At 42.3% G+C, this 26,018-nt stretch overlaps 1 protein-coding gene across 3 annotated transcripts in view; it reads left to right on the plus strand.

Moving 5' to 3' along the window:
- dlgap1b (discs, large (Drosophila) homolog-associated protein 1b) overlaps positions 1–26,018 on the plus strand; it is a 96,160-nt gene that overhangs the window by 65,787 nt on the left and 4,355 nt on the right. For all 3 annotated transcript variants that reach the window (XM_042218085.1, XM_005912366.3, XM_042218140.1), the window contains 5 exons: positions 18,935–19,320; positions 19,409–19,488; positions 23,462–23,877; positions 25,000–25,091; positions 25,823–25,975. In XM_042218085.1, the coding sequence (XP_042074019.1) occupies positions 18,935–19,320; positions 19,409–19,488; positions 23,462–23,877; positions 25,000–25,091; positions 25,823–25,975 (1,127 nt within the window). The remainder of the gene's footprint in view (positions 1–18,934; positions 19,321–19,408; positions 19,489–23,461; positions 23,878–24,999; positions 25,092–25,822; positions 25,976–26,018) is intronic.

A 26,018-nucleotide genomic window follows, 5' to 3' on the forward strand; every position in this document is an offset into this window, starting at 1 on the left:
CACTAATGCAGACATGCTGCTATTGCCTCGAACAGTTGGCCAAGACATCAGGTCCTTTGGATCGGTTTAACAAAATCTGGAGCAGATCCTCTTTCTAAAGCTTCGGAAAATCCATAGCAATCGGTTAATGTGAGGATTTTACTGCCTTTAAGCCCTGGCTCCTTCACCCCCACGTCATCTCCAGTTAACATATTCATCACCTCCTCACCCCTGCTTTGTCTTGTCCTCCCTTGCCTTCTTGCTCAACAGCTAGAGCCGCTTCCTTTATACGAGCGAAGCTAGGTGTGTGGGAAAATCAACCTGTTGTGGCACTTCTTCAGGAAGAATAAATGACCTTGTATTAGAAACCGCATACATGCATATCTTAAGTCTGGGAATTTTGCCATAGCTTCTTATAGTTTCTCTTTCTCTCCCCCTTGTTTCCCATGCTTGCTGACCTACTGTCATTTATCCAACCTCACATTTCCCAGCGTCTATTTTTCAGAGGTGCCAAAGGATTTGGTTTAAAAAAAAAAAGAAAAAGGTATTCACGCCCTAGCTTCATGTAATCAGTTATAGGACAATATTTGATTTAATGGCTGTGAATTTTTTACAGCCCCTACCAGAGGCATTGTGCTGAATAAAGCATTCCTTAAGGCATGCTTGTGTTCCATATTGCCAATGGTCTTGCAAACACTCAACGGAAAACAACCTCTTCGTTTAGTTCTCTTATGCAGCTTCTAGCATACTTTTTCTATCTGCTTGCACTGCACAAGAGCAATTTAAAAAAATTAATACTAATAAAATACTTGTCATATATAACTGTAGTTTAGATTGGCCGCTTTTGTTAAAAAATGTTTTAGTGTAAGTAAAAGACAAAAGAATAATTAAACATGCAAATTAATATAAAGGTTTAGTTGCTAAACCTTTATATTAAGAACGGCTGAGTTGCTTTATGTGCTGCATTTTTTAAATGCAGCACATAAACTGAGAAAGGATTAAGAATTTTCTCATTTGATTAGGTTTGTTCTTAATTACTTCTCTACCACTTTCTAACGACCTTTGCACACCAAATGTGGTCTTGCTGGGAGTAAGTGTAGGCTAACTTCTTGTAACCAGATCAAATATCTAATAGATTCTGCTAAGAAAACCTCTGTAAATTTGGTATTTGCACCAAAAGTCAATAGGGGATCTCATAAAAAGCACAGTATAAATGACAGGGAATCTTATTTCCTGTAAGAAAAGGTTTAATGCTTGAGGAAATATGCTTATTGGTTTTATTTTTTTTTTTAAATCTTATTAATAAGCATAGCTTAATTAAAAACATAATTTTTGCATCAGTAGTAAATATTTGTAATTTCCAAATATCTAATACCAATGGGTATGAGGGATTTCTGGGAGATTAGAATATAATAACATCTGCGCTCTTACTGTAGTGGCAGTTAATCACAGTAGGAGTTAGTGGAAAGGTGTCACCAGAGGCAATGACAGAAACCTTGTTGGTTTTGGTATTTCCTATTAGTTACAGACAGCAGCATTTTCCCACATTTGATTTTCTATGTTTAAAAACACTCAACATACTGGTCTGAGTCTGGAACACTAAACTTACTGCGATGTTTTCGGGCTTTACTCTGTCGAAATCACTAGCCCTGCATGTGTATTCCAAACTCTGCCTTACAGTAGAGAACTGCAGGCTGAGATAAATCCTGTACAACACTGCCCCCAGGGGCTCAGTGAAACACAGCACCACACCTCTGCTCTTTCTTCCTTCAGAAGCTCCGTGAGTGGGCGGATGAATAACTACAAGACAGCTTGACCCAATTAAAAACAATCACTGGCTTTTTTCCAGGAGCTCTGTTCTGAGAGAGATTGTGCGAATAAATATCTCTAGATGTGCTAAATATATATGGCTGGGATACAGACCGCTGAAGTCTGGCCGAATCAAGATCAAGCCAAGCATTGGGCCAGATTTCCCCTCACACCTCCACCAGCCCACGCAAATATCCCAGAGCAAGGCAGAATTTTGTGTGTCATATGTCAGGGTGACTCATATGCTATAAAAGGGAAGAAAAATGCCACTTTGGGCTCTCTCTTTGTGTCCTCCTATGTTTTGTTTTTTTTCTCTCTCAAGGTGCGTTTAAGGAGGAGTACAGGTGAAAGGCCTTTGTGGCAGCATTAAGTTTGACAGATCCATCAGTCGCATGAACAATGACCACAGAGTAGGTTTTCTCAGCTTCAGGCTGCGGTAGTCAGTTACTGTGGATTTGGCCATCTGCTTGCCGGTTGTGTCCGTTGATGAGTGATGAGATCAGAGCAAGGTCAGGACTGAAAATGTAGGGCAATCAACTTATTTTTTTATTGTGTCGTTGCCATGTATTCTGACTGGTGGCCAATTCTGCAAGTTCATTTTCAATATAAAATGAAAGGGATTAGATACAGACAGATGTTGGGGAGAAAAAAAGATTGTATTTTATATAATCTGCATACAAGAAGATCAAAACTTCAACAATCCCACAACCCCCATAGGAACTGTGTGCAATAACAAAGGCTAACCCTCCAATAAAATTGCTGCCACTTAGGTTTAGGAACAGCTTAGTGCAAAGGGACACTTTTTTATTCTTAAACCACAAGGTGGCAGTCATCACACTGAGTTTATGAATCACATCCTCTGTTTGGCTATTTTTGTGCTTTCAAGTTTTCACATTAAAGGAACTCCAGTTGTATATGTAGGGATGTCAGTGGTGTTGCTTTCAAATTTGGTTGTCAAAAGAAGTAAAGTTCTCAACTTTTGGCACACCATCTCACATGAGGATAGCTAGAATGGGAAGATTTCTAATTGGCTTGCAGTAGGAGCATGACTATATTATCTGGCTATTGTACATATTCTAAGTATTTCCACATTTTAAGGGATCTCCTGTGGTTTAGGGATTAAATCTCCAAACATATTACTATTTTAAAAAGAAGAAAAAGGGGAAGTGTAATTGGATAAAAGATAACTGTTTTTAAAAATACAATAGTTGTTTTATATATATATGTACAGTACTGTGGAAAAGTCTTGAGCCATCCCTAATTTCTTTTTGTTTCGCTTCCAAGGTGTTGATTTATTTATTTTTATTTTTTTGTAATCTTTTTCTCAAGCGCTCCAGCACTCCAGGCTTTCTGAAGGCCTTTCAAGGTTTTTATTTGGACATGGGCTGATTTTTCACTCATTTTTGGTTTATTCCTCGTACCTGACCATTTTCAGAGGAATGCTTTATGTGTGTTTGTATGCTATGCCCTTAACACTGAACTATGAACCATTTAAGCATAAAATAGGCAACTAACTCAAAGGATGAATCAGTGCTGTGTGTGCACATAACAGACAACCTATTTTAAAATGTATAATTAGGACGTTTGTTACTAGTAGCCCGTCACAGTAACACAGTTTGACAGATTTAAAATAGTTTTTTTTTTTTTTGTTTGTTTTTTGCTTTTTTAAGGGGTAGGGTGAGCTATTAGTCAGACGCGTGGCATATCTTGGCATGGTATGCAGTGCGTCGTTAGAAATTTTGAGGGAAGTGGAGAAGTGGAGAACAAAAGAAGAATAGGCAGGTCTAAAAACGAATTAGAAACCCAGTGGTGGGGGCAGGATGCATCAAAAATGTGACGCAGGACCTGACAGATGCATCTGGCCCTTCAGTTTATGCAGCTACTGTCTCAAAAGCGTCTGATTGGCAATGGCTTAATTTTTCAGCATGGCAGTGATCCAAACACAGTGCCAAGGCAGTAAAAGCATACCTGAATAGAAAAACAGACAATGGGACGCTATCAGTCACAGGGACATCAACATTACTGAAGTAGTGTGGGGTTTGAATGTCCTTCAAGAAGCCTGGAGAACTATTCCTGAAAACTACTTATAGAGATGAGAAGAAAGCTTGCCTAAGAGAGTTCAGGCTGTGTTGAAGAACAAAAGTGGTCACACCAAACATTGACTTTAAAGCAAATTGGAATTGTACAAACTCTTTTTTGCCTCATGCTGTATTTTCTTTAAGTGAGTCCAACTATATTCACTTTTCCTGGCAAAATATAAAAAGATGAGTGGCTCGATACTTTATGCGCAGTTGTCGTACAGATAAGTTATGCGACATATGTACAAGTTAAAAATGAAGCAATAGTGGTGCCAATTTAGGATTTAAAACGCGATACGTATTTGAATATCTGAGTAAATCCCTGAGCAACAGGGGGATTTATGAAGAGAGAGGGGGGATTTTTATTAGCGTACAGTTTTCACTGTGACCGTACGCGGGACTGTCCCACCCTTGAATGACTTATTAAGTTTGCTTGCACGGGGCGGAGGGGGCGAAATCGAGGCGCGTCTACATCCTGACAGAAGATCCAATATCGTCAGAGTGAAAGAGGAAAACCGGGAGAGAAGATTCATCTCAGCACAGTTCTGCCGATTGACCCTTCACATGCCGTTACTTCAGTGTTTGTACAGCGCGCTGGTGGCCATGTGTGACTACTGGATACACCTTTGTGAGTACTAACTGTTGTTGTGTTTGTCTGTGGTTTGCGAGCGAGGTGAGACCGAAGGCGAGCTGCTGCAAGAAGCGGGGAAGATGAGCGATGGCACCTTCAAAATAAAAGCATGTGCAGCGAAATGTGAACCCGTAACGCGCTGAAATTGTGTTAGACTATTTGAATAATTCGGGTAAAGATATTTAAAGGGTCGAAGTGGTGTCCACAGTAGAAATAATGTACGTAAAACCTACCTGTCACATACAGAAAGTTATACTTTTTAATTTTAAAGTGCGTCAGTGGCGTTTTACTGTGAAGGCCCAGAGCGGAAATTTTATTGTGACACTCTTTACACTGAGATCATCCGTGCCCATCCCGTTCTTTCTGCTTATTCATGCTTCTAATGAAATGACTTAAAAAATAAACAAACAATAAAATATAACGATGACCAAAGTGCTTCATTTAATGTTAATGGAGAATAAAATTAAGTGATGCAATTTTAATAATAATTTTAAGAAAGTACATTCTTACCTTCCGTGGTATTTGTAAACCTTATAAAATCAACTGAAATCTAAAAGTTTTAACAGTTTCTGCTGAGTCATCTGTGTAAAATGCTGTTAAATTAACTTTCAGGCCCTCTGCAGCTACTTTCCCTCCAAACTGAACTCCATTTGAACATCTCCCCTGTGAGATTAGCTACGAGTTACATGCCTTCAGCCTCCGCTCATAAAAGCCCAGAAATGTTGATCGTGTTCCAGCTCCTGGTTTATTTTGGTATATGTCTGATTGGGCTGGGTGGGGGGCTGGGAACAGGTGTGGCCTGAATGGAGCAGAGTAAGCCCTGGCACAGCATCACAACACAGTCATCTGCAAGGTCTAGTTATTTAGGTCAGACCAGGGGCGATTCTAAGTTCACATTTTTAGGGGGGGCTCAACTCCCGATCTTAATGAGATGCATGCAGTGCTTTGTAGTTAATATTAATGGAATATGCTGTTTGCAAATGTAATCAGCCCTTTTCACATTTGCAAACCTCAATTCAATTGGATACACATTGAAATGTATCCCTCAAAGGCAACCTAATTAGTTATGACCTATTGTAGTGTCTTTCAGTAAATCAGAGTGAAAATCAGAAATTTCAATATAATGCACTGGTTTTAGGGTGGAGCCTTTAGCTATAAAACTCAAGGCAAAGTCCCAGTCGATAAAGAAGTTTAATAAGTGTTTGTTGTAGAAACATGCACAACATTATATCTCGATCACATAGAGGCAGTTCACCAAATCATCAAGCACTTAAAGTAGCATTATTCAGTACAGACATAGGAAAATCAACCTGCCACTCCACAGACATGTACACGAAGCAAACTGGTAATAGAGTTGTTTTAGATTAAAGTTCATGAATTCATACAAAGCCTCCCTTTATTATGCAGTCTCAGCACAGAGTGTCATGTACCCCTATTTCACAAGTGGAGAATAGATTTGTAGTCCATCACATCAGTGTAGTGGCATTCTTTTAACTTGTTGTCACCTGGATCTGGAGCTTTGCTGTAAACAAACACAGAAGCCTAATTCTACCAGAACAGGAACAAACATTTTTAACACCAGCTCCTGGGCTAGGACACCGCAATGTCACTGCATCATCACAACAGCTTGAACTTTGGCTATATTTCAGTTAAAGCGTGTTTTGAATCTGCATCACTGATTTGTGGCATGAGATTATCTCTGCATCCTTTTTCTGACGCAGCAACGAAAGTTATTATTAGGCTATTAATGACAAACCTGCATCAGAAGCAGCAAAACCTCTGTGTGAGCACACTGTAATATCATGATATCAACAACACTGGACATAAAGTCTGTTTGCACTCAGTTTTTAATAGACATGTTAGGAAAATATAATAAATGAAGATAATTCCAGAAAATAACACTAAAATATGCTGTTATTACTTCTATTAATATAGTTATTTTTAGGGGTGCTCAGGAGTTCATGACAGACTTCTGTGCGTGCAAGTGAGCATCCAGAGGGCATAGGAGAACCATGCTGAGCCCCACAGTGAGGAATATCACTGGTGCTACTTACCAGTCCAAGGCCTCGGAGGATAGATGGAGGGCTGCTAAGTCCCCACTGCTTGACAGATGAGCAGTCTGTGGCCCCATGTTTCTTTCCAACCATCTGTGTTTGAGTGAGTCATGCACAGGGTTGCCAGCTATGCTGCCTGCCTGCTCACCTACCATCTTTCACCATTCTATTTTCAGATGAGGCTCAGTGTCCCTCCTGAGCACAACATGCTCTGGACACATGCACATGTACATTACACACATGGCTCCAGTGATTCAACTAGGCCATGGTCATGTGAGATTATGTTGCTATCATGTAAGTGAAAGAGGGCATCCTGAATATAAGCTAATGAGAATTCTCCTGCTGACATATTATAATCAATAAAGGCCTTCATCACAGGAACACCAGATTATCAGGTCATAAATAACTCAAGAGTTAGTAAAGGCTAATATTTATTTATATATTAAGCTTGGATGTGACAGTTATTCTGCCACTTTAGTTTTAATCAACACCTCTGCTACACTCTTCTTGATTTTATTTCTTATCTCAAATATTGCTTTTTTCTCTCATTCTGTACGGTTTGTGCAAACTTTACCCAAAGGGATCGTTTCTATCCATCAGTTTTATTCAGTCAATTGTTCCAAGTCTTCAGCAGTAACTCAAAATTTGCCCAGAAAATTATTTTCTCTTGGGAAATGTTTCACCACTATAAGTTTTTAAATGGCAGTTCTTCAAATGTTTTGCCATTTAAACTGATGCAGTGTGATACAAGTTTATTGTTCCCATAAAATAAGTGAACTTTAAACAGCAGAGTTACAGGATAATGCTTCTCTACCACATTTTCTTGTTTTTATCAGCTCCTCTACAGCTCACTGTAATACCATGTGTTTTATGCTGGATATCTCTTGGAGAATAGGCACAATACTTTATTGCTTCAAGCTGTATGTTCAAAGCTGCTGCTGCAGATTTGTTGGTTGCACATCCATGATGGGAATCTCCCATTAAAGATTAAGATGAGCTTCGAGGTTTGACGTGTTGTGTGTTTAGAGATGCTCTTCTGCATTCCTTGGTTGTTTGAGTTATTGTTACCTTCCTATCAGCTTGAAGCAGTCTGTCCATTCTCCTCTGACATAAACAAGACCATTCTGTAAATCTTCTGGCACCAGCAACCATGCCACGATCTAAATCCCTTAAATTACCTTTCTGTCCCATTCTGACTCTCAGTTTGAACTTAAGCAGTTTTTGTTGAGCATGTCTACAAGCCTGAGTTGCTACTATGTGATTCGCTGATTAGAAATTTTTGTTAATGAACAGTTGAACAGGTGTACCTAACAAAGTGGCCAGTGAGTCTCTTGTTCTATTTTATGAGTTTGGGAGAGTTAGGAGTGGTTTAGTGTATTGGATACAAAGCTGCCTCAGGTGTGTGCATCTGTGTGACTAACAGATTCAGTCACGCTTTCTTTTTTTCTCTCTATCTCCTTTTTTACCTTTCAATTCAGTCCTCAGAGAAGCTATTATTAGTCCGCACTGAGTTTGGGTTAGAGACTTAATGAGGGGTTGCATGATGAATGTGTACACTCAAGGAAAATTAAAAAGTAGAAGCTATGACCTCACTAAATATTTACTGAGTCATTCACCTGCAGCATTTGTTTAGTAGAGCAACTGACATGTCTTTGGATGCGATGTGCCAGAATTAACCTTCACTTTTAGGTGTTCTTGCTGAGGTTTTCTTAACTCGCTTTCAACTTTTCCCCTTTCATCAGCCTGCTGATTCCTCTGCACTGTGGTTAAAGTTAATTCCAGATTTCTGGTAATCCACTCGAAGAGCTGAAATGAGACTAAAGAACAAAGATAAAGAGGTCAGGTGAAAATGTTGTTAATTAAAACAGCTAAGCACTAAGCCATGAAGCTCTATTGGAGCTCTGCAGAGCTGCATGTTTTCACCCATGTTTTATCATTTTAAAAAAATCTCCAATTATTTGGAAAAAGTTGAAACATCAGCATTCAAAAATATGTTTTTTTCTTATTACTCACATTATTCCAGTTTCAAATAAACAGGAAAAAAACTGCAACTCATCTTCTGTATCTTTGAACTGGAACATTAAACAAGTAAAGTCAAAGTCTTGCACACCATCTACTTTCAAGATTTAGTAAAATTATGTCTCGCAAATGGCAAATTTTTAAAAACTGTGAACTTTCTACCATGACTTAGCTTTCTATAGAAATAAACAAAATATATGAGCACATGGCAAGATCTTTTGCATAAAACAGGCTAATACGTTTATGCTAATTATTTTAATGTAATTTCTCTGAAATGTAATTTCTATATGAAGCTGATATGTAGATGATATTAAATAAAAATTGATTTTTGTTTATTTTTATCTTACTTGTAAACAGAAAAACAACACAGGGCAGTGTTTCTAATGAAATTATCATTCTTTCAGTCCTAGCTGGTCACCACTAGAGGGAGCTGAATTCCTACTCGTAGAATAATTCCTTTTGGTGTTTTACCACAACAGTAGGTTGTGTATGTGAGGCAAGTCATAAGTTCTCCTCTCAGATTACTATCAGATATTATTTTTGGTGGAGTTTCTGCCTCATGAATGCTACCGGTGTGTTTTTCTGTGTGTGTAACATACACAGGGACTGGGAGAGAGGAATTAGTCATCAATAAGAGTTGCTGTACCCCTGAGTGATGACTGACATTCATGCTATCCTTGATGTATATATGCCTCCAGGACACTGACATCAAACAGTGTTTGCTGAGGACGCTGTACAGGAATGCACCTTTGAGCTCCATCAATCCTCCGAACCATGCCTGTTCCTCGGTAACGCACAAACACATATAGTATTCTCTGAATCCTGCTCTGGCCGTTAATTATAGGGATAGATAAAGCCCTGTGTTAGCAACCTACGCCTCTGTATGTGAACTACACCTGTGTGTCAGTGGATCAAAGGTGCCATCCTCTAAGGTGGAATTATTATTCAAAGAGGGATGTAAATTAAACAGTACTCTGGTGTCATCTGTCTCTGATTCTCTCTTCTGCACCCTCTCTCTCTCTCTCACACACACACACACACACACACACACACACACACACACACACACACACACACACCTGCATAATGCTGTCATTCTACTTGCTTTGATGGTTCGAGTAGGTGTGTTTGACAGGAAACAAGGGCTGGGTCAAGGCATGTAGTGACACACTAGCACAGGCGCAGCACACATGTGGAATAAAAAGGAGAAAGACGCCATTCTCAGTTGCGGTTGGCAGCTGTAACTCGATGGGGGTTTTTTTGAGCATCGGGGTGTGTGTACGCATGCGACGGTGTCAAAGTGTTTGTGTGTGGCTTCTCCATTTGCAGCTGCAGGATCAAGCCCAAACTGGGAGCTCAATGTGGGTAAACTGTGATTTGGCTATCTCTCTTCCTGGAGAAGATAAATCCTAGCCATGCTGGTGTGTCAGCCGCTCAGTAATTACTTCATCCTGTCACGACTGTCTGAGAATGCAAGCCAGTGGGAACTTGCACTGTCGCTCTTTCACTGACTTGAGTGGAAAACACTGAGCATCTCTTTCACAGTGACAGCTTAAGAGTGTTAGTCACAAGATAAATAAATCCAGAGGAATTAAATTTAGTTCAAAAGTTTTACATCTGTGGATCTGCTTTTCTAGCTTTTCCAGCTCTGTTTTAAATGTATCATCGATGTGCTGGACCGTATACCTTCCTTCCTAATTTTTTATCCGTCAGATGTCTAAAAGAAAATTCAATTTGAAGGAAATCCGGCTCTTGTGATTCTGATGTAGCAAAGTAAAGACATGCAATATGAAATCTTTCACTAGATGTCATCATAGTTTCACCTGCTTTGAAGTGTTTTGCCAGTTCAATTTGGCAATCTGGACCAACTTATAAGTGTTGTCCCATATAATGTACAACCTAAGGTCTGATGCAATGTGATGGTAAGTAACCTTTGATTAAAAGTTGGATCTGCAGGCCCTTTGCTATAACATAGCATCAATCAGGTTTAATTATTATGTGTTTCCATGACCTGAATCATCAGTGATTTCCTGCCTCGACATGCTCTGGAGCAGAATAAAAGTGAATAGGATAAATCTGCAGGACTTAAAGCTTTTTAGGTGGCTGCTGGGTGTCTATATTTACTTACGACTTAATTGGTCCCTGCTTGTTACGGCTTGGAATGCTTTGATTATAGCCGTTTAAGGAGGAAGAGTGGTGCTTTTGACACAGGAAACACAAGCAAAGAGAATGTCATTCATTCCTCTCGTCCTGCCATTGGTTTGGAACAAAGTTAAGCGAGCGGGGGAAAATGAGAAAGGGGCGCTGGGAGGAGTTGACAGGGCTACTGCAAACACAAAGAATGGCTGCGGCAATGCACCCCTGCTGTCTCCACTCTGCAGAAAGTGCACATACAACAGTTTCCTGTTAATGTGAGGAATTCACTATTTTACTTTGAGGATTACTTAAAAAGAGTAAACTGCTCATTTGGTGTGTTAGATCAGGTGGATAGGGGCTCCACTGTCAGGTAGGGACTATCCCACTCCCCATTTTTGCTCTTCCTGTCTATGTTTTGGCATCAGGGGCAAAGGAAAAGCAAAGCCCTGAAAGGATTTCCTTAGTGTTGACTATGGATGATCCTCGTGGCTCCTGAATGCTAAAGCTGGGCAGGGCAGGGCCTGCAAACTTAAACCCCTCAGGGAATGAAAACATAAGAGGGAGTGGGATATATAGTTAAATGTCTTCCAAAGGAGATGGGAGTTTTTTTGAAGAGCAGAAAAACATGTTGTTGTGTTTTTTTTGCCATATTATCTTTACAGAATGTTGAAAGTTTTTACTTTATTTGACAGCAAAATTATGTGGTTGAGAGTTCTTGTTGCTTTCACTGTTCTGGAGAGGGGAGAGAATATGTTGGAGTAAGTCAGAGGAAGAGTGCATGGCTGTAAGTGGGTGGTTTGGGCTGTGCAGTGTGGGAGGCCAGGCCCCAGTGCAAATTAAAGACTTCTCTGTGAAAGTCCCAGACTCAGCTACAGTAATGTGTGCGTGTGTGTGTATGCCTTAGTAACTGAGCCTGTGTGCAAGCGGCCGGCGGGGAAGACACCCAGCCCTCCTTTTTTTTTTTTCTTTTTTTTTTACCAGTCATTAAAAATAAGCCGCAACTCACCGCTGGTGCATACTGAGAGACAGCAAGCGGGAGAGAAAGAATGCATCTCCTCTTTCTCCTCCCTTTCTTAAAGCTTTGCTGCTTCACTAACCAAGTAAAACAGAGAGGAAAGAGGAGGGGGGAGGCTGTGTCGAAGGGGACTGATTTGACTCAGATTTTTGAGACACATGCTCAGAACCCTCCCCCTTGTATAAAAAAAAAAAAAAAAGTAGCAGGAGTTTTTTTTCCAGGAGGGAAGAGAGAGAAAGAGATGAATGGGAAAAGGAATGCAGGAGACAAACGGGTGCTCTCAGCAGGAGAGTGGGAATGCTGGAGAGACCATTGTTCCTCCCCCATAAGATTCAGCAGGGAGTGCATGTAAACACACAGGAAGAAGGGAGAGAGGGGTGTGTAAAGTCACACCTGAGAGAGACACCCAGAGCTCTGTATCATCTTCATAGGTTTTCATATTTGTCCTGATTCATGCTCGTTGCATTCACATTCTTTTTGGGCACACACGGATGCCTATAGCGGCAATCTCATCTTTCGTTCTGCCCCCCCGACCCCGTCAACAGGATGTATAGGGTCAGAAGGTCAGGAATGAAAACCACAAAAGACTGCACTAGTGTTGCCTGGTTCTTGTTCCAAATCCCCCCTTTAGCCTCTCTTGTACCTCCTGCCTTCCTTTTTCCTTCGTTTTCCCCTTCCTCTCTCTTAACTTTCCATCTACCCCCACCAGTTTCTCCTCTCATATAGGAGAAACAGAAGGCCAAACGTTTGGTTTTTTTGGGCCCAGATGGCTTTAGTGTGCCTCTGGCAGTGGATTAGGCCGCCAGTGTCTCCTTTCCCCTCCATGTGCAAGTGGTCAGGACAAAGAACGTCAAAGAGGGGGAAAGGGGGAAGGAATGCAAGGAGAAAAAACCCCAGTGCTGTGAAACAACACCCGACACTGATGTTTCATGGCATTGCTGGAAGAGTAAACTCAAACGCTTGTAAAAACAGCAAGCCAGCTTTCCTTTTACTTTTTGTGCCCGGTCATTTTATGAATCAAGTTTTGACTTTCTTTTTTTTTCTTTCTTTTTTTTTGGGGGGGACTTTTAGTGTAACTCCACAGGAAGCTTGTAGCATGCCTTTTCTTGTTGGAGGAAAGAAGAAGTGAACTTTTGACCACATTCTGCTGCATTTATATGTAAATAACAACTGCAGCAAGCAGTGATCCTTCATGTAATGACATGACATCGGTATTGTGTTTCAGGCCCCGAAGCTGATGCCTCTGTGCACGCAAGCGTGCGTGCATGCGTGCATGTGTGTTTGCGTATCAGCCTCTTGTGTTTTTGTCGCCTTTGTGTTTGCTGTTTATGCCCAGTGAGCATTATTCCCAAGGCTTGTGGTTCTATTTTTCTGTGCTTGGCTGTAATTCCACAGGCTCTCAGTTCTAGAGGACAGTCATGTTTTATCTGAGCTGTATTCAGCACTTGGAGACAGTGTGGTGGCAACACTGGTGTGTTGTGTGTATTTTTAGTTTAAAAGCCACTGGCCTAAGTGGCTTGTGTTATCCACTTAGCAAGACAAAAAGACCACATCAAGGCTTCTCTCTTCTTCTTTAAAAATAATTGAACAAGTGTCATATTCTGAGACACTGCTCAATCGCAAATATAACTTCACGTAATGACTTATCTGATTTCCCCCTCAGCTACATGATTCTGTTTTTCGGTATGCTAGACTTGTTACAGTTGCCCATGCTGTCATTGCCAGCACATCTGATGTGTCACCGCGCACACTGAGCTAGTCTGCTCTTAAAGTATCAGTCACTCTGTGAGCAATGCTGTGGGAAATGAGTGCAGTGAAAGCATGCGTGAGATGTGTGGGTGTGCTAGTTTTAGTGTTTGAGCTAATACTCAGGTTTATGGCCCACAAAGCTGCTGGAATGTATAGTAAGTGAAATAAACGGCATGGCACACTTTGTCCCATCTCACTTCCCTTTCTGTTATTTTATCTTTATCTCTCTCTCACGCTTTTCTAATTCTCCCCCTTATGTTGAGTGACTATATGCTGCTTTTCAGCCCCTGCAGGCAGGTCTTTTGGACAGAAAGAAAAGGCTGATGTATTTCTTCGTGTGTCTGTTGGCTCGTCAGGCCGAGGAGAAGGGGAGAACAAAAAATATGGCCTGGAGCCATCACAGGGCAGGTCTAACAAGAAAGCCCCTTGATTTAAAACAACAAAAATGTGGGCTTGTCTGAAGAAGACAAGCCCACATGCCTCACGACTGTACAGGGAGGAACTTTGAGAGTACATATTTATGTGAAATCCTGGTTGATTATACCTGTCAGTGCAACAAGTGTCATCTAGCATGCATTTACAGTGTTGATGTTGGCAATTACACTATTGTTAGAGTAATTGTTAGTCATTTGATGATTTTTATATACATGTATAAAACAATCAGCTGCGTAGTTCAAGAGTGATGTGATCCTAAAACATTAGATCTACACCTAAAATGAAAAGCTTAATGTGAACTTTCAGTTTTTTATTGTTTTTCCCCTTTAGTTTTTAACGTCTCAGTCCACATTGTATCTGTCCACACCTGTCACTGATTGACAGGGCGAGGAGAGCATCAAGCCATAAAAGAGGAATCCAGGTAACCAGGCTTTCTATTTGAACTTGGAACACAGGAAAGTAGGTTAAGTGAAATAAATCTATTGCCTAACAGGGAGCAGCTGCCTGCCAGATTTAGCGGTGGCTGACAGTTGTAAACAAACTCTTATCTAGTGATTCAGGAGACACAAGCCTGCCAGGGCAGTTACCCACTGTTGACACGGGTTTCTGTCAGTAGGGGCACGCTGAGAACACAACTTTGTTGATAGCACTGCTGGTGTGAGGACACTAGAGGCATATTTGACACATGTTTCATACTGATATGAATCCTTATGATAACGTAAAAAAAATACATTTAAATCAGCAGTTTCAGGATGTTTACAACTTTGGCACCATTTGCACTAAAGACTACCACCCCCAAAAGCACTCACACATGCTAAATATACTCCTTTAAAGGGCAGTGCAGACCGCCACTTTCCCCTCCTTCTCACATATATGCATAGGCACACACAGTGAGCTATTGTTACTGAGTGCTCAGGCATCTGGAGAGCAGAAACCCTTTCTGCTGCCCTTTGACCTCTGGTGGCTGGGAGCTGCAGACTGACTTCGAAGTCTCATAGAAACTTTTAGGTGACTCACAGGCCTGTCAGAAACGTTCATGTTTCATTGTATATCATGTGCCGTGTTTGTTGTGTCTGTAATACTAACTTAACAGTGATAAGTAACAAACAGCTAATCTGCTATCTTAAGTTTTGTTTTTAGCATGTAGAAAATGTTAAAGGACAAGGCTTCTCGTAATCTCTTTCAGTTTCTTTCAGTTTAAAGTAGCCTTCTAGAGGCAGTGTTGAGTCAGGATTGGTATTAGTGCTGCACTGTTGTTCAGAACAGCAGTGAAACGTCATACGGTCTGAACCTTTCAAGTGCTTGTCATCCAATAACACTGTCCCTGAAACACAATGACAAGCCTTTTTGAAAACAGTCCAAGAAAAACTGGTTGGTAGACTTTAGCATTCAGCTGTACAAAGGCAGCTCTTCAAGGCAAAAACCCCCCCCCAAAAAACCAAAACGCTCTGGGATATTTATTTACAGTGCAGGAGCGCTCAGCTGCCGTGCCTCTGCTGATATTCTGCTTTTTGTTTCACTTTTTCACTTCAGCTTTTAAGTTTTCCTGTTGACTGGTGTAACCTGTCAGAGTAAACAAATGACCAGTGGAAGCTCTTTCTCTGCTTGCTGGTGGTAAAATACCAGGCCTCCCAGCAAACTTTATGTTGCTATGTGATGCCATGGTGACGCTATCACAAAGGACTCCAGCTGGGCCTCTGTGTGAGTGAGTGTGCTTGATGGGGAGTGAGACGGACAAATGGACAAAGTGAGCAGAAGGAGTCGGGCAGTAACTCTGTGATTTACCCCGGTCCCTCCTCCTCCGTCTTGTTCGACTCTTCTTCTGTGTTCGCTCTTCTCTCCCCTCTGGCAGACCCTGATCCCAAACATAGTGCAGCTGGACGCAGCTGTCAATATTCCCCCATACCGACCGCCCCTCATCCCAGTCTTTGTATTTCTTTGGATGGTGGTGGATTTGCCCTTGGCCCCCGCACGGGGGAGCTCATTCCTGTTAGCTAGCCTCTTAAACCAAACCGTCTGCTCTTTGAAGTGGCCTATCCCACAGATATACAGATTGGAGATTACAAGGCAGCTGCCTGCCTTCAATCTGTCTAGTAACATGAACACGGTGATTAAATAAAGGAAACAGCATACACCTATGCAGGCACACAAATGGGGCGCAGTCAAAAAAAAGAAAAGGGAAAAAAAGAGGTGGCTAGCGAGTCTGTTTTTGTTCCTAAGGCCGGAGAAATGAATGGAGACTTGCTTTGTCTCAGGGGAGGGAAGAGGGCTTTCTTTGATATTATCAAGCCCACGGGTGGGGAGAGTGCCCTGCCAAGAAGAACTGCTATTCACACCAACTTGTCTGCATGGGACTTTTGAAGCGTTTGTCAAAAGAGGATTTGGCAGAGAGCCACTAAAGTTTTGTCATTCACAAACTCCTCTCCTCTTGGAGATGACAATGCTTGCAGCAGGCTGCACCTACCTCTCAGTGGGAAGAGAGATAAAATTCCACATTCTTCTTTCCATTAAGCGAGGAAGTTAGTCCTGTTTTGTTTTTGTTTTTTTGCACACAAGAGAATATGAACTTTCTTTACTCTTTGATCAAGGCTGCACTGACCTGATATTATAAAGTGACAGACAAACCTCTCTGTGTGCTCGTCACTGTTTATCTGTGGTTAGTAAAGAGAGGTTTTCACATTCCTTTCTAAGGGTTTGATGGAGTCATGCATCACATTCCTGCTTTACTCTGTCCTTGAATGCTTGTGAGTGTGGGAGGTCCAGGGCAGTATAGCTGTCTAATGCTTTCATGGCTGTAAGGCGGTCAAGCTATTTTCTTATCAGCTATGTGGAAACTGGAAACTTGGTCTCAGTCTAATCCGGGAAGTTGTTTTGGTCAGATGTTTTCCACTAATTTTTCTGTACATACAGGCTAAAGTTAAAGGATTCACTTGTTTAATTTCATTATAGTTGAAAGATTTTTCAACATAAAACTAAAATCCTTTATTTTGTTAAATGCTTGACTTCACATCCTTTCACGAGTTTGCATACGAGTCACTGGTACAGGCTGGTACGCTGCTGACAACAGTTCCTGATGGATAGAGAGCATATCATTGGCAGGAAGTGTGCGGTCTGCCTTGATGTGGAGAAGCTGAAATGTTAAGCAGGGTTGTGTCAATGTTATTTGTGTGCCTCTCCAGGCCTGTGTGCGCGTACTTGTGCGTGGGCATGTTCAGACTCCCGAGTGTTTACTTAACCTGTCTTGGCATTTGAAACCCCTGTCATTCTCCACTGTGTCTGGCTCTCACAGTGACAGCTAGGGTGGGACACAGCGCGTCGTCTCCAGTTTCATGCAGTCTTTTTCTTCTTTTTTTTTCCTTTGAGCAGATAAAAACCCTTTTTAACCCTTCCGTAGGCTTGAGAGGAGTTCACACACATATACAGTCATCCAACATGTGCACATACACACACGTGTGACTTTTAGATGACTTCAGGGAATAGAAACTGAAAGATGATGCATGCTCTCTTTTGAAACCCCATGGTTGATAGGGGCAGGACCTCGCCCTCTCTCTGTGTGTGAGTGCATGCGTGTGTGTGATGTACATCTTTTTGTTCTTATGGGTTTGTACTGTGTGACCTTTCTGAAGATTAGACCTGGATGTCGATCATTTTCCCTAGAAAACTGTTAGAACGAGACGACAGTGCAAATATGGCACACTTAGATAAGTTTGTTGGTTTTGGCAGTAATTCCCACACATACACTATCTGTAAAGAATTACATATGGTATTTAGCTTCAGAAGGAAATACAGTAAATCATCCTTTTTTCCCTTTATTGTGGTTTGTTTTGCCATCATCAAAGACACTCACAAGCTGTGATCTCCACTCAGTGCAGCACTCATCTTATCTGAATACTTTCCAGCTTGTCAAGAGTCTCAAATCTTCAATAGGAGGAGGAGGAGGACGGGTACAAACGAATGACTCTGACAAACCAAAAGGATGAAGTCAGCCCCACTGCTCACCTCCAGTATGTTAAGGCCTCTCTGTAGCTGTCAGCGAGATGGCAAGACACAAAGCAAACAAGAGCTCTCCCTGTAATAGTTATATACAGCACCGCGTGTGCTGGGTGTGGTTGGTAACAGTTGTGTGCTGCGCACAGACTCCCGATCTCACCATGGTAGGATGTTTGTCTTTTGTAGGGATTAAAAAGGGATCCAGGAAACCTGCCGTCCTAGTTTTGCCACAGAACGCAGAAAGGGCGACCTACTTTTGATGGTAGCACTAAGCCAGGAAGGAGACTCCAAATCATAGTTAGGAGGTGGCTGTTTTTGTCTTTCCTCACACAGGCTATGCTTCTTGTCTTTTGGCATGTTTCTAAGGCTTCTGACTCAGTGTGTGTGTGTCAGAGAGGCTCCATTGTCTGCACACAACCTGTAGCTGTAACATGAGAGGGTGAGAATGCAAGAGGAAGACAGTTACTGGGAAAAGCAATGATGATTTTTTTTCCCCATACATACTTGCATTTAACACAAAGCCTCGGGGGTGCATGCAGCTCTGTAGCTGGCTTCAGCAGTGTCATTTACCTTCTGTCACATAAGGACGCATAAGCAGGGAGAGCTATATCTGGCACAATCACATTGCTCTGGATGTGTACAGTCAGTGCGTATAGAGCTTAACCATCTAGATCAGTAGGTCAAGTGGCTGACATACTAATCCTATTACTAGATGCAGCTCTGATTTGTCAAAGTTGGCTCTAATCTACTGCACATTTTGACTGCAGCACAGACGTCTAAGACCTCTGGGTGAACTGCCATCTATCTACATATATGTAAAAAATTTATTTCAATGATGGTTACTGTATGTTTGATGTCCTTAATCTACTTTATGTTTACTTCTTTAAATGTCTATTAAATTATTATTGTACTTGCATTTAAGTGGACCCTGCTTAACAAATATCCACTTCTCTCAAACCTCGCACCTCTAGGTTCTAACACAGACTCATGCACCAAGATATTTCTGACATCTGTCTTTTTGTGTGGGTCTTCTTTGCAGTGTCATCATGCATCACCACCTACAAAAAGACCCCTCCTCCGGTCCCACCACGAACTACCCCATCCAAACCTTTTATATCGATCACAGCCCAAAGCAGCACCGAGTCCGCCCAGGATGCATACATGGACGGGGGTCCCGGCACACGAACGGGTATCAGTTCCCAGCCGGGCCTGTCCAACTCTACAGAGAGCATCGATAGCATGAAGGCCCTGACGGCAGCCATAGAGGCAGCTAACGCTCAGGTGCACGGCCCTGCGAGCCAGCACGTCACCAACAGCACCATCACCATCACTGCCACCGCCACCACTTCCGCAGTTGCACACGTCTCCGCGGACACCAAGGCGCAGAGAGAAGCTCTCCGCAAGTGCCTGTCCATAGGGATCCAGGTTTGCAATGAGACTGGGGTTCAGTCAGAGTTCTAATCCAGTTTTTCTGCCATGCAGACAGTTTGAGAATTTCTCCCCCTTCTCTTAGGTGGACCCAGAAGAAGGAGGGCCCACAGAGGAGCAGTCTAAATTCCAGTCGATAGGAATTCAGGTGGAGGACGAGCGATGGTGAGTAGAAACAAAAAAGGGAGTAGATGTTCTTAAAGGGAAACTGGATAAGTAAGGAGAGAGATGAAACACGGATATCAGAAAGAGGGCTTTTTGAAACCAGGGTAGGTTAATAATGTGCGTTACAAGCTTTTGCCCCCCCACCCCCCCTCCGCACTGGCTTCCCTACAGCAGCTGTCCACAGTTGAGGGGTGGCTGGCGTCAGAGCCCCCTCAACTAAGGGCCCCAAATGACAGCTGGGCCAGAGGATGTGGTATAGGGAGATTGGAAAGCTGAGGGGGTGAGTTGACAGCCATCTGTTGCTCCAGTCATTGTGATTCAGGCTGTTTGGGGCTGCGTGTTTGTGTATGTGTGGGAGGGAGTGAGGGAGGGAGAAGAGGAGGGAGTTTTATTGAGTTTGTTTAGGTCCGAGAGACCGCTGCGCTGTCAGTTAGCCGTTTATTCTGTTGCATGTTCCCAGTTTGAGGAGAAGAGCCTAGTGTGCTCGCTGTTTCATTAGCTCACACTGCACCACACTCCTTTAAGTTCTCTGATGGGACACTCAGCCATTTGTAGCTTATTTGTCTGCTTTCCCCCCCCCCCCCCCCACCCACACACACACACACTTTTGTTTTTTTAAGTCACCTTCTGTTTAGTTAGGAAAGCTAGTCAGTTTAGCCAGTTTCTGGTTTTTGCAACTCATTGAAGGGATGCTTCTAAATTCAAAGCGACATAAGCTTTTATCAAAGGTCACAGAGAGGGCCACGTCCAGCACTTCAAAATGTGCTGGACGTGGAATGTTAGGGGATTTCTGAAAGGAGGAGGTCTCAGCTGATCAACCATGCTCTGAGTTCCTGGATACGCCAAGCCAAATATTAACTCATCCAGATAGGCTGTAGTCTACCTAAGTTTGGACTTGTTGTTATGCTGGACTGCAGCTAATGCATTTTTCTGGTTAATGTTTGGTGTTGGTTGGCATGTATTTATGTTGATACATGCATGACTGTTTACCTGTTGGCATTCATCTGTAATGGTGTGTGTGTGGGTGTGTATGAGTGCACACCTGGGAGGTCTGGGCATGCTGCCCCCTACATTAGATTCCCAGACAGTGAGAGTGCCAGACTCCTACGGCCTTCTTCAGTGTGTCTGTAGGTGTGTGTGTGGGTGTGAGTGTCTGTGTGTTTTTATGCAGCAGTCATAGGTCATAACCTCAGCTTGCTGTTTGAACTAGGATTAACTGACGGGCAGTGGAAAGAGATGTAAAAGTGTTGGAAAGAACAAATAACATGCTTGTCTTTAGACAAACATCTTCCTTCTCTCTTTTACCTATTTTTTTAATATGATAATATTTGTATATGAAGCATTTACTTAAATGCAAACTGAACAGGATGACTTATTTGATGTAGGTTGGTCTTTTACGACCCCACAAATTAAATTTAGGGTATGTTGGACACTGTACAGATTCTTTCCTAATCTCACCACGAAGGCTAGTGCCAGCCCTGATTTTTCCCGTCACTACCTGTCACCAGCAAGAGGAGGAATTAACACTGCTATGGTTTTATGAAGGACTCTCTCTGTATTTGTGTGCTTGTGTGCATTCTTCGCTTTCTTCACCAAACATTCATCTGATGTACTTCCTACTCGGCAGATGTTTTGCTCTGAACCTCGTGTTCCAGAAGTCCAGTGTCCAATATGAAGTTGTTTAGACAAGTGTTCCTCATGTTCAATTCTTTCTGACACACTTTCACCATGGTATGTTTTCAGCAGCTTCCTGCCTTTGTCATCAGAGGCTTTAACAGTGTAAAGATGTAACCACGGTGATGTCACTTACTGGTTTGTGGACCGCATTTTAAAGCCCCAAAGTTGACGTTTTAGCAGCCACCGTGTTTTTTATGGCCAGAAGTGACCATATTTGGATGAGGGGGTGGAGCAGTAAGTTATCAGCCAGGGAAGTTAGCAAGCTGTAAATCACATCAAACCAAACTATTTCTCAGATGATTACATTTTAAAAGTCTCCAAATGGCAAAAGTACTGCAAACAATGTACAGAGGTTCAGTTCAGTGACTCGGGTTAGCTGAGGTGAGGCCTAGCAGACACCTCATGTTATGTTAGTATGAAGAAGAAAATTAGCCACAGAGACAAAACTGTTTTCAATGTTTATTAATTAAAAACTGCCATTTTTGATACTTTCTGACACACTTCATTTCTCAGCCATGGAATTTACCATTTGGCTGATAGCCCATCAAACTGCAATGCCTTTGTTACACACAGGAACTGCACTAGTACTGAAAAATTAATATAAGGGATAATTAGCAATGTTAGCCTTTTTGTTTTAGACATTAAATCCAAATAAGGCATGTTTCTTTTTTAGGGCCATTTCCTCTTGCTTTTAAGTGTAAACCAAGTATCTGCAGATGACAGGAAAATGAAGAAAACGTAGGACCTTCTGGTTCAGAGCAGCAGCAACATATGGAATGCAAAGCTCAACCTCTGTGGTGATTTATCACTTTCTATTACTTGAATGTAGGAAGAGGAAAGATTTTCTGTGATTTTTATTAGCTCTTGCATACCTTACTTGTGTTTTATAGTTTTTTTCCTCTTTCACATTAACTTTTATCCTTTAAAACGCCCTAGTTCTTTTTGTTCTTCTGCCTCTTGTCTGTTGATCTAACCGTCTGTCTGTCTGGGCAGTGTTTGGCTTTGCCTGTTTCTGCCCCTGCAGGAAGTTGTTAGCAGCCTGATAGAAAGCAGGCTGTGGTCATTAGCTCTGAACACCTGCTTGGAGGAGTTATTCTTTAACTGCTCTTCACACTCACACAAACATACACGCACACGAATGGCTGCTGGCATGTACACGTAAAGCGCATACACGCTGTTTGATCTACCCGACGCCACTCCCATCTTGCTTTCTTTTTTTTGTGTTCACAGAAGAGGGGAGATGAATGAGAAAAAGGGGGAAGTAAAGATGAATGGGTAGAGTTCAGGAGGAGTGTGTGTCCGGAGATGGGCTGAGCGAGAGGTGATCATTTGTGTGTGTCATGCTGCAGGCAGGTCAGGTTGAGGTTTCATGTGTGAGAGGACTGTGGGCAGTTTTTGGTTTAGAGTAAAGCTAACAGGCCTGGTGGAGAGGGTCTATTGACAGGACAATTGTAATCCCATATATGTCTCACAGTAGGATAATGGATTTTTGAATGGGGGCATTTGTGTTAAACTGAAATGAGCACTAATACCCAGTTATTTTCTTTAATCCTTAGAGCCCATGTCCATGAGGGCTTTTATGCCTTTTCATCAAAGTGTATCACTTATTTTTAAAGTGTCTCAATGACCACCACTCTGCTACATTTTTGTATATGTTATTAAATTATGTGCTTTAAGTCGTGAGCTGTAATCAATTATTAGACTAATGGCTTGTCCAATCACTGTGAAGTTAGCATGCCAGTTCCCTCCCCCTCCTCTCCTCTCCCAGCACCCGCATCCCTCTAACATCCCATTTATCTCTTGGGTGGTGAGCTGCTCTATAGAACATCGCCAGCTCTGTGTGTGTGTATGTGTGTGCATGTCTCTGCTGTTGCACATAGTGTGGAGAGACTTGGCAGAGGCTGCCCGACAGCGGCACAAAGCCTCTGAGTCAAATGCGACATGGCACGCCCAGCTGTAGAGAAGGGTTCCAGGTGTGAGTGTGTGTGCATGTGTGTTTTTGTTCTACCACTATTTGTGTATGCGCAGCGGTCCCACAGCAGGGCTTGCGGTGTGACAGAGGCCTGTACACACTGTTGCTATTGAATGAGCCAGGTGACAAAACATACACGCACACGCACACTCACACACAAAAGATGTTCCACAATACAAAAGCTATTCATCGCTGAGATCATTGTGATGATAATTGCTGCTAAAAGGAAGGCTATAAAAATAAACTAATCAGATGTTTAACAGGTGAAGAATCAATAATACCTTTGTGCGTCCCACGTAAACTTATTCTTACATCTTCTCCTAGTCACCGCAGAATGACCCGCTCCAACAGTGTAACCACAGCTGTGCAGGCTGACCTCGACGACCCATCAGACGCTCCGGACCTGCCGCCGCGTCTCTGCGCCACCATGCCGCGCCAGCACTCACGTGATGCTGCCACTTCCACCGTCAGCATCCAGGGCTCTGGGAACCACTACCACGCTTGTGCCGGAGATGACTACGGGGAAGTGGGCTTTGACCCATCCATCCTGCCTCCTCCTGACCCCTGGATGGACAACGTACCTGAACCAGAGGGTGAGGCTCTGGAGGCGGTTGGGCGATCGGTGTGCCCGCGTGACGGCCGCTGGTTCCTCAAGTTACTGCAGGCTGAGACAGAGCGTATGGAGGGCTGGTGTAAACAGATGGAGCAGGACGAGATGGAGAATGAGCTGCCTGAAGAGAGTGAGTTGATTCATTATGTTTAGATGTCATGATAAATTTTACTCTGTTATGCAGTGATATTAGGTCTATTTTTCCTCCTTTCCTCCTCTCCTCTTTTGATTTGGAGGGTGCTGGTATTTGTGGTATTGGACCACAATAGCTGCTTGTTCCTGTCTCAGGCCCTCTGGCCTCCACAGACATACCGTGCATACTTATCAATAGGCCACTGCTGGGCCCAGCCACGCTTGTGTCCTCTGGATACACTGCATAACGATCTCTCACACAGGGTTTGCCGAGTGCCCCTTCAAGGCAACTATTTCATCTTGATGTAACACACAGAACAGCACTCGCCTGTATGCACACATCGAAATATGTTTTACACACGTACACTCAAACAGACATACCAGACTGAGTAAACAAGCCGCAGACTGTAAGCACTGTATTCGTACCTGCGCAGCTGATTTCATGTTTTAGTGAAAATGCCATTGCATTTGCAGCTAGTGTTTTGGTTCCAGGCAAGAGATTTTCTCACAGAACATGGATAACAGGGAAGCTGTCTCAAGGTCATATTTTCCCTGATCCCAGACTACAATGCACACGTGCACACACAGAAACACTCGCACGCATCCTGAAGGGGTTGAAGTCTTTGTCTGCAGCACAGGTTCATTACTCACCCTCTCAGTTTCTAATAGCACTAGCCTTATGTACTAGCAGTTGCCTAGCAGTTGAGTCCATATCACTGATCAGTGACATTTAAATTAGTTGTGTAGCCTTTTTTTATCTTATGCATGAGGCTGCTGGAAAGTGATTGTAAGAAAATAAAAGGTTGCTGTTGAGACCAGGTGCTTGATTTGACCATGCTTAAAACATGCAGTGTTTTGCATTGTGTGTTTAATGATTTTGTATTTTTAGAAAAAGAATTGTGAAATATAAATGGATTTCTGTCATTCTCATCTGATGTTCATAGATGTTTTGTATTTTGAAATGCTCGTATGAAGCAGGTTTCTAATCCATCCTTTTTTGTTGCATTACTAATGCAGCCCCTCTGTTAGTGGTGCAACATGCCTGCAGTATGCAGTCCTGTGAGTAATTGCATTGTGTGGGTGTGTGTGTGCATGCATGTGCGTCTGTGTCTTTCTGCAGTCCTGGGTAAGATCCGCAGTGCAGTGGGGAGTGCCCAGCTGCTGATGTCCCAGAAGTTCCAGCAGTTCCGGGAGCTGTGTGAGGAGAATCTGGTATGTGTCACCTCATCCTCTGCATGCTTCCCTCAGCCCTCCCCCACACTGACATCATCCTGCACAAATCACTCTGACAGGCCAGGCCAGAACTCATTTACTATGCATCTACTATAGACATCACATCTTTGCAGTCACTCGCAGATGAAAGGAAAGAGCATGGCTGCGTGGATATCCGAATGCTGATCCCAGGATTTACATATCTTCATTAAAACCCAGAGATTTATGTTTTTTGTGCCTTTTGTTAAAAATGTAAAATTCTATGTTGCATTATTTATAGATTATTTAACAAACATTTAAGCTATTTAAAAACAGCAAGATTTATTTAACTAAAAAAATCATTTTTGTCTTTTACTAACTGAGAAAAAAATCCAAATACTGCTGTGTTTGTGTTTATGTAGCAATGGATTGCTTAACCTTCTTAAGTGAAGGATGACAAGACAGATTAACAAACTGTTTTTTAATCACAGCAGGTCTATGATTCAGACCAACTCCAGTACTCCCACTTATCACAATATGATGCAACTGTCTCACCTGATTTATAGAAAATCTGTTCCACTGCAGTTCTAAAAAATGTTTGGCTAAACAGTTGAAGCCAATTTTGTGATTCCTCTAACTCCTATTAAATATTATAGAGCAATAGTATTTTTTTGAAAAAGCGTGTGATAATCTTATAAACCGTATTAATTTTTTTATGTGTGGTTTCCATGCATGTGATGTTTGTGTATCAGAATCCAAATGCGCACCCGCGGCCCGTCTCTCAGGACTTGGCTGGATTCTGGGACATGCTCCAGCTGTCCATTGAGAACATTAGCCTGAAGTTTGATGAACTCCACCAACTGAAAGCCAACAACTGGAAACCTCTGACTCCTCCAGAAATTCAGGTGCTGACACATACGGCAAATACGAGCTTCAGCCAACTCCATT

This window comes from Haplochromis burtoni, unplaced genomic scaffold (assembly GCF_018398535.1).
Source record: "Haplochromis burtoni strain Fernald_Lab_line unplaced genomic scaffold, NCSU_Asbu1 Contig_1, whole genome shotgun sequence".
Taxonomy (NCBI): domain Eukaryota; kingdom Metazoa; phylum Chordata; class Actinopteri; order Cichliformes; family Cichlidae; genus Haplochromis; species Haplochromis burtoni.